Source organism: Polyodon spathula, chromosome 8, assembly GCF_017654505.1.
Source record: "Polyodon spathula isolate WHYD16114869_AA chromosome 8, ASM1765450v1, whole genome shotgun sequence".
Taxonomy (NCBI): domain Eukaryota; kingdom Metazoa; phylum Chordata; class Actinopteri; order Acipenseriformes; family Polyodontidae; genus Polyodon; species Polyodon spathula.
In genome coordinates, this window is record NC_054541.1 from 13910274 (window position 1) to 13930021 (window position 19748).

At 41.8% G+C, this 19748-nt stretch overlaps 1 protein-coding gene across 1 annotated transcript in view; it reads right to left on the reverse strand.

Moving 5' to 3' along the window:
• Positions 1-10261, reverse strand: part of LOC121319479 (angiopoietin-1-like) — a 42634-nt gene extending 32373 nt beyond the window's left edge. The window contains exon 1 of the mRNA XM_041256932.1: positions 9845-10261. Within this exon, the coding sequence (XP_041112866.1) occupies positions 9845-10144 (300 nt within the window). The 5' untranslated portion in view covers positions 10145-10261. The remainder of the gene's footprint in view (positions 1-9844) is intronic.
• Between the last annotated feature and the right edge of the window lie 9487 nt (positions 10262-19748).

The window sequence follows — 19748 nt, forward strand, 5'->3', positions numbered from 1 at the left end:
GCCTGTGCTCCAAGCACAGTGCGCTCCCCTGGGACTCAGCGGGGATGGTAGCAGCTGTTTAAAGTCCCAGACAAGCATTCATGTTGGGATCTCCCTGTGTTCCCAAATAGAATAAGAACTGTGACGGCACCTTCCTCCTTCCTTCCTTTTGTTTTATTCTCATGCACTCGACGGTACAGAAAACTGAAAGACCTTGATATTTTATTATTATTTCATTTTCCATTAAAGAATTCCGGTTCAGATGAACGGCACTATGGAAGGCACAGGCACCATTTACAATATCTGTAGCTTGGTATTTTGTTCTTTTCTTTCTCTTTATTCTGATTATAAAGCAAGTCAAAGTGTGCTGAACGACAAGAACTGTTCTACAGATTTTCTAAACGCACAGAAATGTGGCGCTGCCTCCATAGCATTTAGAACACCATGTGGGTACAGACTAGTGACCTGTGCATGCAACCTTTATATTATCTTTCATAGATTATACCTCATTACATCAGAAATATAACTGACAGGGTTCAGCTTTCATCAAGAAAGTAAGACAAGTTTGCAAGGAGAGAGGAAGCTGTCCCTTGCCAGCACACTCACTGTTTGCTCGTCTCCTGAAATCAAAAGATACTCTGTTAATATTGCCCTGCTATGAAACCCAGGTACTTTAATTGGCACAGTTTAGTGCTCACGAGAGGATCATGGCTAAAGCCTTTAGCGGTAACAAGATACCCAGTCAGTTGCTGTCTTTCATTTAAACACTGGTTTGTTTGCACAGGGGTTTGTGTCTCCTATAACTGTCTGGACTGGAGACGGATCAAAGAATGAAGAATGAAATATGCAGAGCAGTAGCGAGATAAATGATGTTCCACAGAACTATTTGATTGAATAAGCTTGCCAGAAAGTATGAAAGTTTCATATGGAAAGTCCATCTGTGATCCATCTGAAAAACATACAGATTGTAAATATAGAATCCACTCAACACTGCAATAAAGTGAGGTAGGGGTCTGTGACCCAGATTCTTTATTATGCGCCCCTTTAGAAAAACACAGATGCACACACACACACACACACACACACACACACACACACACACACACACACACACACACACACACACACACAATACACAAAAAAAAACACACACACACATGCGAACACACACACACACGTACACACAGATGCACACACATGCACACAAACATGCACATGCACACATACATGCACATGCACACACACGCACACACACACACGTACACACACACACACACGCAAACATACATGTGTACACACATACGCACAAATACAGACACACGCACACACACATACACACACAAACACACGCGTACACAGAGACACACGAACACAGACACACGTACACACACACACACGTACACAGACATACGCATGCACACACACACACACACACACACACACACACTGTACTGGGAGGCATACACTTTGTGTTGATTTTATTACTCTTGAGGAAGGTCTTTAAAGGGTCTACATGCAATTCTTGGAAACACTTTACATTAATTGTCTCTAATTACTGGGTATTTACATAGTAGTCACTTAGTAAATACAGGCATACTTACACATCGTTATAATGTTATTATACATAGTTACAATGTTATTATATATAGTTACAATGTTATTATGCATAGTTACAATATACTTAATGTGTAAAAAGATGTGCATGATATAACCCTAACTCTAATCCTAACCCTTTTCTGATACAATTGTGTACTTACATCTATCATATACTGTACATATATTTACTAAGTAGCTAGCATGTAAATACAACAGTAGAGACACTTAAAGCAGTGATACCCATTTCTCAACTGTAGAATCCTGAAGTGTTCTTTAATGTACAATATCAGTGACTGTATATCGAAAACATCCCATCATACAGCATCAATAACAGAAGAGAACATCACCATACACTGTGGTACAACTATGATAGCCCACAGCAAATCTTTTATTTGAGATTAAGAATGTATCTAATGAGCTTTCAAGTGCATATGTAACAGGTTAAGTCAATATTTCATCTAGTCAGATTGCTGCGTTTTTATTAGTATTAAAGTCTCAGTTCAGCTGAGGAGCAGATATATTTATTTTCAAATCCAAATGTTACTGCGTTGAACCTCGGAGCAGCGCCTGACCCGGCGAAACAGAAATCCAGGGCTATTGAACGTGAGAGGGAGAGATTCTTGAGCCAATGCAAGCAAGAGCTTGTCTCAGGGACTGAGAAAGTGAGGGTCTTCGCTTCGGATTCCTAATTAAGAGGAAGCCACTGGACGGAGAATGAGAAACTGTCCTCACCACCTGGGATTTCAATGGGAATAGCTTGGATTGGGAGTGTCTTCAGGGAAAGCAACAGGTGTAGGTTTAGTTATATGAAGTGTTGAACAATCACGGGCTAAAACCCAAACAGTACGCTATACAACAAATACTGTTAAGAAACCAGAAATAAACAACCCATCCCTTTCATTTTGAGGCCTGAAAAGCAAATAGTGCAGTTAAAAGAAAATAGAAATCTTGGCCATTGACTTGTGGTATTTTTCTTGTCCCTGATTGTTACTTTAAAGCCGGTCAGAATCTGTAAAACTGCATTTTGTGTTTTCCACAGTTATTTGCTTCATTTGTCACTGGATGGCTCTGCAGCCTCAGAAAGTGGTCAATCATACAACAGCTTCACATGCACAGGTAAATGTTGAGCTGGCTGTGCTGCGCATGCATTCCTGTCAGATGAAGAGCTCTCAGCAGCTTTCAAGCTGAGCCCTGGGTTTCTTTCACAGTCTCCAGCCTCTTGCAGGATTGATTTCTCAAAGCAGGGTCTGTTTATCAGCGTTCCCTTAACATAAAACAGCGTGCTTCTACATGCTGCAGCTGAAAAATGAGCTCTACTGAGCAGATGTAAAGAACACAATTCATCATGTTTTGTTACTTTTTCATGTTATTTCTGTGAGAGATAATAATGTCAGACTCACTAGATTAAACCTTGTTATAATCATGATTTCAAGAATATCTGTATTAATTACTGATAGCAATGTCAAGCTGCTTTGATCTTGCCAATGAGACTCTGACCATGACAAGACTTTTCTATTTAAAGCAAAGCAGCTAAGCGAATAGTTCCATAAAATACCTAACAGACACAATTGCCCTGATTGCACATCTATTCATTGTTTATTAACATGTAACTTAATTGAGTAACACTTTACAGTTAGAGCCTTTAATTACTGTGTATTTACATAGTAGTTACTTAGTAGATACATGTGATGTTAGTATGCATCATTACAATGTATTTAATGTGTAAATATTTTTGCATGATATATGTAAGTACAGAATTGTATCAGAAAAGGGTTCGGGTTACAGTTAGGGCTTGGGTTAGGAAAAAAAATGTACACATCAAGTATTATAATTACATGTAAGTACATTGTAATTGCTAAGTGACTTCTATGTAAATGCACAGTAATGTCCTGTAAAGTGCTACCCTTAATTGCATGGTAATTAAATACTGCAGAAGCTATGAGTAGGAACAAAACGATATCCAACCATCTTGTTTATATAATTACCAACCACTGTGACATGAGAGGAATTCCTGAGGAGCGTGGGCACCCAGAGACATTGTGGGTCTAATCCCTATGTTATTAAATACAGAAGCTGACAGTTCTGTCTGACTCAATGTCTTCAGTCTGCTGCTTCTGTCTTACTATGCTCTCTAAAGGGTCTCTGGTTTCAGAGCAGAGAGGTGCAGAGGCTCTCCCTATCATGAACCCCTTCTGTTTTAGCTGCGGTTTTAGTGTTTAGTGGCGTTGTGATTTCAAATTCAAATATAGCATGCTATCTCATTTTGGAATATGCAAAATTATAATTATTATTATTTAGCAGAAGCCTTTATCCATGGCAACTTACACAGACAAGGGTGTGAACTATACATCAGCTGCAGAGTCACTTACAGCAACACAATTCTCCCGAAAGACAGAGCACAAGGAGATGATTTGCTCAGGCTCACACAGTGAGTCAGTGAGTGAGCTGGGATTTGAACGGGGGTCCGCCTGGTTGCAAGCCCCTTTTCTTTAACCACTGGACCACACAGCCCTAAATGACATCCCTTGTAAATATTGTGGAAAAGCAGACATCACAAAGAGGTGTGTGTGTCTGCCTTGTTTTTGTTTTTTGTTGCCATGCTTTAATGATTCAACGTGGATTCAACCCATTTCAGGCAACTCTGCTTATTGAGACATTCTACATAGTTTTGCAATAACAAAGATGATGACAAGATTACTTTCCCTGACTCACTCAACAGAATGTTGCCATTGTTGTGAATCTCCAGCCCTTTCCATGCTGGATTTGTTTGTTCTGGTTCAAAGAGGCAGGAAAATCGTCCGTTTACATAGGACATGCATCATAATAATCTGTGCAATGCCTTCTGAAAATTGTTGATGTGTGTGATTCCAGCTACATTCACAGGGCGAGTGAAGCATATTGTATCTAAACATCAAGTGAGGCTCTTAACTAGCAGCACTCACTAATAATAATTCGCTAGTATTTGCTATTTTTAAAGGAGGAACATCGAATCAATAGGACAGGGAGGGGGGTTGACACAGAAAAGAGCAGCGTGGTTCAGCTAACATATGTGAAAACGTCACATATAGCCTGCCTGCTGCTCTTAAAAGGTCCCAGAGATTCAGCAGCAACAACTGGGAACCGATTCCATCCACCTACCCTGTGGCAGGAAGTATCTCCTGCCCTCCCTCTCTGTTCGGAGTCTCTCCACTCACTTTCCAGTCCTCTGCTACTAATGTCTGTGTTTTGCACTTAAAATACTGACTAGAGATCCTTTATTTTAACTCCTTTCAGGACTTTAAACACTTCAATCAATTCTTCCCCAACCTGTCTTTCTTTTATTTTGAAAACCCCCAAACTAGGGCAAGGTGACCCCAACCCTAAACTTTCTCCATTTAAATCCTCAGGGTTGTTCTCATACTTGAGACAGCAGTAAGAGTGTCAGGGCAAAGGGCTGAGAAGTAGAACAGTCTGAGTAGCGATGCAGTTCAGATCAGGCAGCTCTGTGCAGTGAAGCTAAGTGAGCTGCTGAAACACTTGAAGAGGACCCCCTATTATCTCACCTCTGAGTTTTTAAGTGTGGACAGTACATGAAAGTCTGATTTGAATGGCTAGTGTAGCTTTCTTATCTGATTTGAATGGATGGTGTCTCTTTCTTTATATGATTTCAATGGATAGTGTCTCTTTCTTTATCTGATTTCAATGGACAGTGTCTCTTTCTTCATCTGATTTGAATGGATAGTGTAGCTTTCTTATCTGATTTGAATGGATGGTGTCTCTTTCTTTATCTGATTTCAATGGACAGTGTCTCTTTCTTTATCTGATTTGAATGGGTAGTGTTGATTTCTTTATCTGATTTCAATGGATAGTGTCTCTTTCTTTATCTGATTTAAATGGACAGTGTCTCTTTCTTCATCTGATTTCAATGGATATTGTCTCTTTCTTCATCTGATTTGTTCCTTTGCACTCGAAGGGCTCGCTCAAGGTCACACCCCACTTCCTTTCTTCATTATGGAGGAGACGTGTCGTCTTTCAGGGTTCTGTGTTGTTCTCCCATCCCACTCGACACAAGCAGTCTATTCCCCCTGAAGACCATGCCTGAGTACAGAGTTACCAGATGTGTGCTTGCTGTCCTCTCCTTTCATTCCTATACAGTCTCCTCTGTGTGCAAGTGGACAGGACACAGGCTCTCACATCCTCATCAGGTCTCAACCTTTGAGTATCATATACTGGTAACCCTTTCTATGAAGTGTCTCTAATAACTGACGTCTCTTCACTGCCTAACTCGTTGAAATCCTGGGTGAACTTTTCCACAATGGAAATATTTCCACAAATCCCTGAGGTGGAATTACACAGAAAGAACGACTCGAAAAAAACGAAGTGGTTCTAAAAAAAAATAAACTAAAAATTACGAGCCGAACAACTAAATGTGTTCACGGCTGCCAAACTTTATTTTCTTTCAAAAAAAAAAAAAAAAAAAGGTTTAATAAAACAGATTGGTTGTATTTGGGGGAAGAAAAATCTCTCTACAATTAAATGAAACTCTATAAAATTATAATATTGAATAAGCTGATGGATCAAAGCAGATGATGGATGGCAGAGATGGGCACGTTAATTCCCATACTGTACATTTTGACCCCTCCATGCAGTGTGCACAACGTGCCTGTGTGTTTGGAAGAGGCATGCAGAACACAGCACCCAGATCACTGCTTTCTTTAATCAGAATAATATAACACTCGCTGGCATCAATCATGCAACCTTTAAAGCACATGGAAATTCACTAACACAATTATAGCAACAGAGCCTGGCATTATTCATTATATCAGTTATGACACTGAATTGGGCTGCAAGCCTTAGTAAATATTATTTTAAAAATTAAAAGGGTAACACTTGGTTTTACGTCGCTCAGAATCATAAAGTACATTGCTATTGTGAGCAGAGATCCCAGCAGAACATCGCAGCTGCCTGTACTGGATGAGAACAGGACCAGAATCCCAGCAGAACATCTCCAGCTTTCCCTGATCCATGAGCACTCTGACAGAGTACAAGTCATCTATTTGTGTACATATGAACAAGTGTTATTACTGTGAATACAGAAATAACTGAATGTGCCACACATCTTATTTGCAACAGCGATGCACTGAGATGCAGGCAAAGTCATAATAAAATGAAATGAAGACATTTTTTCAGAATATTTGTCTTGTGATTGAGTTTTATTTTAGGGGCTAACACTGATGCTTGTTGATACACTGTCTCTATAAATGCACAGGTATGCATGTAATGCTGTGTACTGTACCCAACATAACATTTTACCTTACTAGTGAAGATGAATTCCTTTTTTTTTTTTAAATTATTGTTGTCTGACACTTGAAACACACACCACAACTGAACTGACTTCAAAGATTGCGAAGAGGAATGTTGTGTTGTGTTAATATCTTGTGCTTCGCTTCAATACAACTGTAAATAATCTGCTGACTGTCCTTTGACTCCAGTGGGGTCAGGACCCGGGAGTGGATGGAAAAGGATCATTCCTTCTGTCATATTCTTAAGAATGAATGTTCCACCGGGTGCTGCAGCCTCGATTGCTGCAGCCTGTGCAATTTCTCACCACTAGAAAACCAAAGCAGCCCATCCAAAGTGAATCAGTTGTGCAATGGTTGAAGAAACCCCTGACTGAGGAAAGAATGGACCGAGCCCCTTGTTCTTGCTCTCTGTGTTTTACAGCACCCAGTACACCACTATTACTGGGTTTGGTTAGAAAATCTGGGTCTGTTGCTGGTTTGCTCAAAATATAATTACATTTTTAAAATCCAGCTCTTAACAACCATGCACACACACACACACATACAAAAAAAAAAAAAAAAACTCTTCAAATTGCAAATTCATTTGAATTGGTTTCATTAATCTGGATTCATTGATATGTGCTGTATATTTAGACTTGAGTGTGGTAGAACATTTCCAGAGCAACGCTCCGACATGCATTATGATTTCAGATGAGGTAGGATCATAGCCAGCTGATTCCTGGGGTAACAGTGAGATCTATGGCAGTAGATACTATGCTGTGTGTGTTCTATAGGGTGGGCCTGACCCGTGGAAGCACAGATCAGTAATCAAGCCCAAATGTTACTGAGCCATCCTGACATGTCTTGCTTAAACTATCTAATAATCCAGTAGGCATTTCGACCTTTCAGGAATCCCTGCCTTGACTTCTGAGAATGCCAAGTTGCCTTTTCTCCAGAACGGATCAAGCTAGGAAGGTGGATAGTGCACTGGGATGAGAACTGCACACACAGGACACATCACCCTCTGAGGGGAAATGCACTGTATCTAAAAAGCAGCAGGGTTCTTCATACCCCAAATGAAATTCTGAACATTTAGACTTGGTAAAATAGGTCAAGTGCCAATGTCCTCAAAACTAACTGCAATCACGGTGCCCCCTGGCACTAAATAGCATTTGAATTTCCTTTACGCAAATGCCCGGCACTGCAGACCATGTGGTAAAGGCAATCTTAACTGTTCTGCTTAATGGGACATGGCACCCTGATGCTGTTTTTGATGATACACTATAAGGAAGTTATGTGGCTTGGTTCAAAGCCATCAAAATAAGCACAACTTCAAATGGCTTCATTTATATATCTAATTTATATATTTCTGGATAAAGCGGCCTCATATTACTTTTCTGCAGTTCTTTATTGTTTCCCTGTAACAAAGAGACACATAGTGCTGCTCCTGCCAGACAGTCTTGTGTATAATGAACTCATTTAACCTCAATCTGCAGTATGGTTCACAACTTTCAAACAATCATAGGCACTGATACATATTTGACTGCATACTTGATGTTAATGTGAACTGAACACAATATTTCCCTTCTAGAAATGAACACGAATATATCATTCCTAGGACAATGAATGATGATTGATTTGAATTCTGGTGCTTGTTGATTTTAGTGCTGACGTTGCTAAATTGCAAGGGAGTCCCAGTTCTGAACAGATTTGAACTCAGAGCTCCATAGGAGGAAGGCTCACACACTGACTGGCTGTGCCACCTCACCCCCATACTGCACTGCCTTTGACTGGCTGTGCCATCTCGCCCCCACACTCCACTGCCTTTGAACGGCTGTACCATCTCACCCCCATACTGCACTGCCTTTAACTGGCTGTGCCATCTCGCCCCACACTGCACTGCCTTTGTCGGACTGTGCCACCTCACCCCCATACTGCACTGCCTTTGACCAGCTGCGCCCCCTCACCCCCATACCTCTGCACTGCCTTTCTTAAGCACTGGGTTTAGAATGCTGAATAACATCTTAACTTGTATCAATCAGGCTACAGCCGAAATGCCACTTTTAAAATAGTCCATAAATGAGCTTGGAATGACGGGTGAATGGCAGCTGGCAGCAGCGGACGAAGCCCACACTGCTTCAGACACTGCTGTGGAGAGACAGACTCCCTTCTGTTGCTGCAGTTTACTTCAGGGTGTAGCGCATCACTGCATGGGTGCTGACCCTCTGCATGCAGGGGTCACTCATCTCTCCACGCCGCTGCTACATTGCTGGGGTGTGACAGTGTTGGCTCACTAGGCTGAGCTCGCTCCCCCCTGTCGCATCTTCTTGTAAGATAAGCCTGGAACCAACGGCCCTTTGGAAAGCTGCTTTAGCCACCCTTGGACCTGGGATCTGAAGTACCTCTGCACAGTACAAGTGATACCATTTGCGTGTACTGGATACAGTATGCACAGTTGCCACTTGCAAGCTCTCTAAGTGCCATACCAATTTTGATCATTAACATTACAGATGGGGGCAAGGAGTTGCTGCGTTTGAGTTTGAAGAGGTTTCTTTAGTAGAGTAGGAGAGCAAGCAGATGTTTAGTCATGTAGGGGATGAGGAGAGCTCCCAGGTGTTAATATCCCCTGTCTTTGTCTTTAATGAATATGGTCCCAATTCAAGCAATCTGAAGAAGTTAGCTTTAGATCTAAAACTAATGCAAATCTAAACTAATAACTACTGTATCTTTTTAGTTTTGTTTTATATTCTGTTTTGGAGAACAGCAGATAGTAAAGAATCCCCCTCCTTGTATTTTTATCACGTGTGTCAAACTAGGACACCAATGCTACCGACTAGCCACAAAGCAACACTGCATTTACAACAAAACAAGCAAACACTTTTTTATTATGTGAATCATCTTGGTGAAAAGCAACAACAAAAAGAAAAACCCAATACAGTAGAGTCTTTGGGTAGCAGAGCAGCATCCTAAACCACAGCCACTCAAAGTAGAAGCCAGCATGTTCCTACCTTCTGCAGCCACTGCGTGTTGTTCTCCATGGCATGCTCCAGGTGCTGCAGCTTGTGCAGTGGGTTCTCTGCAGAGGGTGCATCCCTCTGCAGGGCGTTGCTGCTGCCATACTGGTCCTGCGCCCCCCTGCAGTTGTCCAGTTCGGGCAGCACGAAGGTGTAACTGCACTGCCCGTGCTGCACCCGATGCATCCGCCTCCGACTGCCATCTGCCCCACGATGCTGGGCACTGCCCACAGAGGAGGCTGCTGAGGCACATGTAATCAGCAGGCTCAGACCAATGCAAGACCATTGCACCATGTTCAGCTGATACTACCTACAACACTGTATTACAGTCCTTTAAATCTGACACTGCCTGCAGGACTGTATTAAAGTCCTTTATGAGTTCTTTAAAGCTTGCAGCCCCTTTTCATTCAGAGCTCTTATTTAATTGCTGTGCAGGTGCCCTATTAAACTTCTTTTCTCTGCTGCCTCTGACTTGCTTAAACTCTCCCAGAGCTCTGTCTCTGTCTCTCTCTCAGGCAGGAGTGACCCACGGGCAGCCTGTGGAAGGAGCTGTGGATCGCAATGCGTGCTTCTGCCTCCCTCCTATCCCACTACCGTGGGGTCAAGTTTCAAAAGTGACCAAAGTGAAAAGCACAGCCCCTTATCTCACAGCCGATAGGAACCAGAGGGAAGGCTTCCACCTAATCATATCAGCTCCCCATTCTCATGTGTCAGTCAAGTAGTAGAGAACACACAAACCTGCCTGCTTTTTAAACAAAAAACGTGGCTATGCTCAAATGAAGCAAGCTCATTAATCACAGATGTACTAAAGCAGCAATGACTTGGGGATTAGAAGAAGAAAGCAGAAGAAACTGAAATATTCTCAGAAAGTTCTCAGAAAAAGCCTACTATTTTTGTAATTTTCATTTTTAACAGCTTTTTGTATGTTTTTTTTGGGGGGTGCACAAATTGTTCTGCAATTCATCTGGTGTCTGGCATCTGTTCAAAAATGTTTGTGAAACATAATAAATACTAACGGTTTCATGAAGAAAAATGGTAATTGGCTGCACTGGTCCACTGGCAGGAGTCGTGTTTTAAGGGATCAAACCTTTTAAACGTACAGCATTGCAGCTGATCACACCTTTTCACTTGCATTGCTTTATGTCTGAAATACAAATAAAGATTGCTTAACAAAAACAAAATCACCCCCATTTTCTCTGGGATGCTTCTGCATAATAATGTGTGGCTCAGCTCCCCCAAAACAGAAACCCAATCTAAACAAGTAAGCCTTTGAAACCGGGGAGGGGGGTGGGGGGGGGGGGGCCCTTTGTGCACAATGCAATAGGAAAGTCTGTTCTGTCCCAGTCACAATGCAATAGGAGAGTTTGTTCTGAACTGGTGCACAATGCAGTGGGAGAGTCTGTTCTGGACTGGAGCACAATGCAATGGGAGAGTCTGTTCTGGACTGGTGCACAATGCAATAGGAGAGTCTGTTCTGTCCAAGTCACAATGCAATAGGAGAGTCTGTTTTGTCCCAGTCACAATGCAATAGGAGAGTTTGTTCTGGACTGGTGCACAATGCAATAAGAGAGTTTGTTTTGTCCCAGTCACAATGCAATAGGAGAGTCTGTTTTGTCCCAGTCACACTGCGATAGGAGAGTCTGTTTTGTCCCAGTCACAATGCGATAGGAGAGTCTGTTCTGGACTGGTGCACAATGCAATAGGAGAGTCTGTTCTGGACTGGTACACAATACAATGGGAGAGTCTGTTCTGGACTGGTGCACAATGCAATAGGAGAGTCTGTTCTGTCCCAGTCACAATGCAATAGGAGAGTCTGTTCTGTCCCAGTCACAATGCAATAGGATAGTCTGTATTTATCTGTACATAGCTCTTATTTAATTGCTGTGCAGGTGCCCTATTAAACTTCTTTTCTCTGCTGCCTCTGACTTGCTTAAACTCTCCCAGAGCTCTGTCTCTGTCTCTCTCTCAGGCAGGAGTGACCCACAGACAGAAACTAAAAAAGGCGTAAAAATGACTGTGAATGAATACGGTGCAGTGGGAAGGGAAATACATTGTTTTCAGTTTTAGAGACTCTTAGCTCGTAACTATATAGTTACAGTAACTGCATGTCTCATTTCTACTAAGCCAAGCTCTCTGGTAAATGTTTCTACCCAGTCAGAGAGAGATAAATAAATAAAACCATCTCTTCCCAGCATGCTTCAGTTCCACTGGGCAGGCTACATTGGAGAGGCTCTTCACTGTGTGTCCTTGGCATGAATTAAAAGTGTCCTTACCCTCACTCAGGGAGTGATGAACAGGACTGCAGCAGAGGACCCAAAGCAAACAAATACATAAAAACACTATCCTCCCTCCCGGGTGGAAGGACCACAGAAACACAAAGAGTATTAGATACAGAAACACAAAAAGACAAGACCGCAATGAAAGAAATCTTGATGAGCTCCATGAAGCTGTGTGAGCACAGTCGCTGTGTGAGCAAGCCCAGCGGATTACACCTGGAAAGTGCTCTGAAAACCCTTGAGTCACTCTCATTAGATTAGCCCAGGATTGTACCATACGTCCTGTTTGCTTTGTAAAGGGATACAGCAGCTGGGAGCTCTCTACACAGTTCAGCAGGGATCAGATCAAGCTTGTATCCCAGCCATTCATGTGTGACAAAGTGAGGAAGACGGCTGTTTTCTGTACTGGCTGTGATGAGTATTTGCTGTGCTCCAGAGCAGCTCCTATCAGACCCATATCTGCAACAGTCATCTTCCTTTACCATCTGCAATTAAAACATGCTCTGAAGTCCTAACCGTTCATTGTCAATTGCCAGTAGCAGGACTGCATAATACAAGAAACACGACCGCTTTTTACCTTCAGATAAGGGAGTCCAGTATTGCTGCTAATCAGGGTCTGTGAAACTGGCTGTGCAAATAGCTTCTTTCACATTTCAAGAAGTTGTTTTTTTTTTTTAGTTCATACAGCTCCGCTGTACTCAATTGCTGCTTGTGGTTAGCATGGCTTTTGTATTCCCTGAGATAGTTTTATACTTGGCAGAGCACGTCCCAGCCAGTTTCAGCATATCCTGTTTGTAAATACATATGATGGGAAGATCTGAAAATATATATATATATCAGGATTAGAGCAAAACAAAAAGGACTACTTTAAAAACCAAAACACCATTACCCTTAAATTTTTAAACCAGGTATAATTCTAAGCTCTTCCTGTTGTATTTTGGGCTATAAATTAAGCCCTTTTTAAATTGGCAGGGATGGGGTTAATTTCCCCTACCTGCCTGGGTTTATTATGTTCAGGTGGCTGGGGTTGATTAGTTGATTAAATGATTAACTTAATTAATGATCAAAACCAACCTGCTTCCTCAGCTCCCTCCTCCCTAATGAGAAGCAGAGGCCTCCTTTTATGTCAGGTGGCTGGGCGCTGATTGATCGTTAATTAACCTAATCAACTAATCAACCTCAGCCACCTGAACATAATAAACCCAGGCAGGTAGGGGAAATTAACCACATCCCTGCCAATTTAAAAAGGGCAGAGCTTTGCTCTGCCACAGCACTGTACTCAGACTGCAACTGTATGTGTTATTACTTGGTTATTACATTGCTTATAACCACATCACATGAGTTAATACAGCGTTGTTACAAAAGACGTTTGCAAATGCCAACATTTTTTATGTTGTAATTAAACATGCTGTTCCACTGTGACTACACAGCTAGAGGGGTAAATACTGCACAAGTTATGACAGTTATGACAGTGTAATAATTAGGGACACTTATTATTAAATCAAGCCTTGTGTTTTAATCACAAAGCCAAGCAAAGTTTAAGAAGAATGTGTCAGTCAGAAATCACAACCAAACAAACTACACAAACTGAAACCACCTGTGGCAGAGCAAAGCTCTGCCCTTTAAATTGGCAGGGATGGGGTTAACTTCCCCTACCTGCCTGGGTTTATTATGTTCAGGTGGCTGGGGTTGATTAGTTGATTAGGTTGATTAACGATCAATCAGCGCCCAGCCACCTGATATAAAAGGAGGCCTCTGCTTCTCATTTGGGGAGAGGGAGCTGAGGAAGCAGGTTGTTTTTTTTTGGTTGTTTGGAAAACTTGAATCCAGTGAAGGCATTGCCCAGCCTGGAAACTGTTATTTTTGTAAATTTTGCTTTTTGTCTTTCTTTGTGTTTAAATTGTTTTGTTTTGGCCCTTGTGCCCTTTCATTTTGTGTTTATTTATAATAAAATAGTTATTTTTTTGAACTGCAGTCTGTCTCTGGGCCTCTATCCACTCGCCAGCCTGCCACACCACCTTACAAGACTGTACACAAAAAGACTTGCTTAAATCCTCAAGCAATCAACAGCAAGATCATTAGAGAAACAAGAAACAAGCACTCAGAAGAGCGAGACTCTCATTGTCTTTAATAACCTGGTTAATCAACAGCAAAATCATTAGAGAAACAAGAACCAAGCACTCAGAAGAGCGAGACTCTCATTGTCTTTAATAACCTGGTTAATCAACAGCAAAATCATTAGAGAAACAAGAAACAAGCACCCAGCAGAGCGAGACTCTCATTGTCTTTATTACCCTTGTTAATCAACAGCAAGATCATTAGAGAAACAAGAACCAAGCACCCAGCAGAGCGAGACTCTCATTGTCTTTAATAACCTGGTTAATCAACAGCAAGATCATTAGAGAAACAAGAACCAAGCACCCAGCAGAGCGAGACTCTCATTGTCTTTAATAACCTGGTTAATCAACAGCAAGATCATTAGAGAAACAAGAACCAAGCACCCAGCAGAGCGAGACTCTCATTGTCTTTAATAACCTAGTTAAAGCTGGCACACCTTAACTGTGAATTTACTGAATTAAAAATGGTTTAAGTCTGTTGTATAAGAATTAAATATAGTTTCATATTAACAAATCTTTACTAGAGTAGAATTGATTTAGCTGATCAGAACACACTTTTCTGCAGTGGGTTTCCAGCGTATTGATCAGGTCCGAGGGTTCGGATTGTCTTCAATGGGGTTGTTAATTAATTTGATCTCTTTAGATGTTCTCCACAGACCCATTGCAAGATAACACTGTGTAACAAATATATATATTTTTTTTGTTCCTGGGTAGTAAGTGTTATTTCCTAATTGCTTATGCCTCAAAAGTATAGAAAATGGCTATTATTCCCCACAAACTTTGTTTTTGTGACGAGGACAGTGATATTTCAAAATATCACTATTTCCAATGGGAAAATGGGCAAATGTGTGTCTTTTCGTTCACATAAAGACAGAAAAAAACAACATATGAATCCAAATTAACATGCATTTATACTAAAGTAATACAAAAATGACTCCAAAAGATTTAGAAGTGAGTAGTTTTTCGAGATTTATGATTATACTTTAAATATAAGTCACCCTGAGAAGAAATCGCCCACAGCAAAACAAAAGGAAAGAAATCTCACCAGAGGAACACTAGCAAAGACATTTTTCAATGTTCAAATTATTTTCTAACAAAATAGTGGTTTTGATGCAGTTTCTCATTTTCATAACTGTTTATGCTGTTATTAATATAATACACGGTGTAATTACTTTATTCTCAGATAGTGTAATAGTTGCCAAATGCTAACAGAGCATGGTTATTCTGACGCTCAAATGCAGCAGCTGACAGTGACACATTGGAACAGTTATCACTACAGTATGCACCCCCACAGACCACACTGGGAGCATTGTAAGAGATCAAAGGGACGTGCTGAACTTTTGCATAACTCTGGCTGAATTCACAGACCCCTGTTAGTATTTCATAGATTTGGATGTGGCTGATTTGACTAATCTTGCTCTGCCTGATGTTAATAGCAGTATCTGAATCCTGATCTATAGAACAGGCCTCTTCAATTTAAGAGACTATGTAAATAGGAAGGTTCATTTGAAGCAAGGAATCAGCGGTCGGATGGTGTTTTCTGATGGGTTTCAATGTTTATGCAGTTAACATTTCAACACAGCGTGTTAAAGAAGGCTGTCCTTTAATCCAGAGCAGACTGGGGTGAATTCTAGAGCAAGCAAGCATCACCTCCCTCAGCACTAGACCCTATTAATCACACCAATTCTCCCATTTATCATTAGTGTTTGTTTTATATTTTATCATGAACAAGCAACTTACTCGCTTAGCAAATTCCTAAATAATATCCTAACGGTAGTAATCATGATGTAATCACAGAGACTTATGGCTCCCATTAAGAGCAATTAGGTTTCCAAGTATTCTAGGATTGGTGCCATACGTGTATATGTTAACCCATAGGACCTCTCTAAAAATCCTGCCTGACCGGATAGATAGAGAGCCTTTGCCTTGATAAAGCTCTGCTTTGCAAAACTTTAGAGTGTGGCTGTCAGATACCATGTGTGCTAGTGTAGTCTGAAAGCATGTGCTGTATATATTAGACTTTATGACCTAAAAACTTGCAGGTTCATTTAATACTGAACACACCTGTTTCTTAATAAATGACTCTTACTCTCAACCTCAGGGGCAGAGAAGAGGGAGTCAAGTGAAACTCTGCACCTCAAATCCCTATGCATTGCAGGCACACCAATCTAATGATGACAGAATGGACAATGCTCTTCCGATGCTGCAGGCTTGGAATTCCCTTGCCTTCTTACTCAAGTAGGACATCTCATTGGTCAGCTTCATCAAGTAGGACATCTCATTGGTCAGCTTCATCAAGTAGGACATCTCATTGGTCAGCTTCATCAAGCCTGTGCCATTCATTTACAGGTGTGCTAAAGCTTCAGCTCAGATGGGAATTGCTGAAGCCTCTGTAACAGTGGGCAGGCTGGTATGATGTTAACCCAGGCAGGACGCTTTTTAGAAAGCCGGAGCTCTGAATGCATTCGGTGTGATTGAATGAAGGGCTTGTTTTGGGAGGTGAGAGAAGTCGCTGTGGGGGGGTTACTCGTGTGAACAGCTCGAGTGGGGGGGGGGGGCAAAGGTCACCCCAATGTGAACATGCACAGGAAGTGATTAAGGACTTATGTGAACCAGAGAGAGATCTTGCATATTTCAGAAGGGCTCATGGGAGCCAGGAAGAGGCTTTCAATTAAATCTGACTATAGTTCTCCAGACATCCTTATTTATTGCTTTTCTTGATTGGTCGGTTGTATTCTGCTGTGCCATGTAGGTGAATCTCTGGCTTTATTGGTTGGCCAGTTGTATTCTGATCTGCCATATTGTTGAGTCTCTGGTTTGATTGGTCGGTTGTATTCTGCCATGCCATGTGGGTGAGTCTCTGGGAGAGCACACAGCTCACAGTGAGAAATCTAGTGCGTTTGTAAATCCCTGAGCCGTGCATTCAGGGTTTGGCAGCAGGCTCGGCAGCCATAAACATCTGTTTCTTTTGATCACTAATCATCATTAAATGCTCAGAACAAATTCAGGGCACTACTGGAACAGCCACAACACTTTACTGGCAGGCCTCGTATCTCCCTGTACTCTGAGCCTGCTGTGCTGGTGCACTCTATATGTGACGCTTCTCTGAAGGGATAAGATCAGGTAAGAGTTATGATTGCTCACATCAAAGATGGGATGGGACCTTGCCTGTCAATCCCAGCTGGATATTAAAAGCTAGGACAGTGCACATGCTTGCAGATATTCATAATATTGTTCATAGATTTACATTTGCACACATGCAGGTGTGGGAGACTGCAGTGATCATGTTTGTAAAGGTAATTTACTGTACAAGACTGATTATTTTTTACAGCAGACAACGTAAATTAGGAAAATTCCAGTTTTGATGACAGTATGCAAGGAAGCTTAATGGGGTCCAGTTATATTACAGTGTACTGTACATAGAAGCAGAAGTCGTCCTTTAGACTCACCAGTACCACTGGAATACAAGCAGCTGAACAGAACCCCACAGTAAATAAACCACATCATAGTGACTATAACACTGAGGCATGGCTCTCACTTCCAAGCACATGCAACACAGAAATGACTTGCTATGATACTGTGTATAGAAACACACTGGGGGCTGCTGTAGCATGCAGCAGGTAAGAGATCTGTCATTGACAGTAAGCTATGGCACTGTACAGAGACACATTGGGGGCTGCTGTAGCATGCAGCAGGTAAGAGATCTGTCATTGACAGTAAGCTATGGCACTGTACAGAGACACATTGGGGGCTGCTGCAGCATGCAGCAGGTAAGAGATCTGTCATTGACAGTAAGCTATGACACTGTATAGAGACACACATCACAGCTGCTGATTCATCCATGAGGAGCTGGATATTTTGGGTGTCTTTTCCACATGCTTGTCTGCGTAATGTTGACGTTCTCAAGCCCTCGAAGCTGGGATTTCAAACCAGGTTTCACACACCCTGCTTTACACCCGTCCTGTTCCACCTTCTCTGAGGTTAAACCAGGTCTGTGAAAACAGAGACCTGGGGTTCGATTTGGACAGCACGTTAAACCAGGATTTGATCCATGATGAAGTCGCAAGCACATCCACGTTTGAAATTTTTTTGACACTTCAAACGTGACACATTTTTCCTTTCCATAATATATTGCCTATATTTTTAAGTCAGTGTTTTCTAAATGATCTAGACAGTCAGAGTGTTGTAATCCGGACACAGTCTGTTGGGTTCGTGCTGCTTCATGGCAAGCGTTGAAACTCTTTCTGTAACAGGAACGTTTTCTACCCAAGTGATACGCAGACTGGAGAAACTTGAAAGGTCTTTTGATTTGCTTGGGGAAGAATACATGTGTGTGTGTTTTTTGGACACCGTAGTGATTGATAAACAGTGAAGAGGGGGATTTAGAAACTAAGCCGCAGAGACCTAGAATAAAGAATAACATTTAGCCAGCGCAGCAGCATGTCATTCGCAGGAGATAAGTTTTGATCGTTCTTTAATCTTGGCTGGATAAATATTGACTTTTTTTCAATCAGTGTCAACGGTCTGGGGCTCAGTGTGCTGACTGGGCAGGCAAGAAAGGCCCAGCCATTTGCCTCCTGATGTTTAAAATGGTTATGAGATGATTGCCAGAAATTAAATAACTTTTAGCAGCATTAGACAATGAGACATCCCCAGCATATGTGAGCTCTTTATGAATAGGGGCTCAAGGGCACTTCAATCCTTTCACTTGCACACTCTGAGCTGCATCTCATTAAGAATAGGGGCTCAAGGGCACTTCAATCCTTTCACTTGCACACTCTGAGCTGCATGCTCTTTATGAATAGTCTGTGTCCAGTGAGCAAACAAAGGGTAAGGTGCTGTGGAAACCATCATGCTTGAATCCACCTCTATGATAGAGACATGTTTTAAATGAAGATGATTGAGACCCGCAGAGAGTCTGTGCATTATTTGTTCTTGTCATTGAAGCTGGGGCCGTTACACTGGAGGGGTGTAATTGAAGCCGGTGCACAGCTTCAGCCTCAGTAATCAGATCTATGCTTCTGCAGCATGGGCTCATCCTGGATGTGTTGCATTTACAGCATGGTGCTAACTCTGCACTTACAGCCTCTTCATTCTCAGCTGCTCACTCAGACACGTGTGGCTGCAAACTGTTGGCTATTCTACAGAATGACAAATAAAAGTCTTCTTGTGGCATTCAAAGTGTTTTTGAAGACCACAGGTTTTGGTTGGGGTTTGGACTAGGGTTTGAGTTGGAGTTAGAATTTGAATTATGGTTTGGGTTGGGGTTAGAGTTTGGACTAGGGTTTGGGTTGGGGTTAGAGTGTGGACTAGGATTATGGTCTGGGTAAGGGTTGTTCTGTGTGAACATAGTCCAAATAAACATTGCTACACATTTCCTCTGTTTATTTGTGATCCTCTATTTTCCTAGCTAGAAACCTGAGCTGTGCAGCTGGCTTTGTGAGCCTGTGCTCTTGTAGAAAGCTGAGCTGGGTCGCTGGCTTCGTGAGCCTGTGCTCTTGTAGA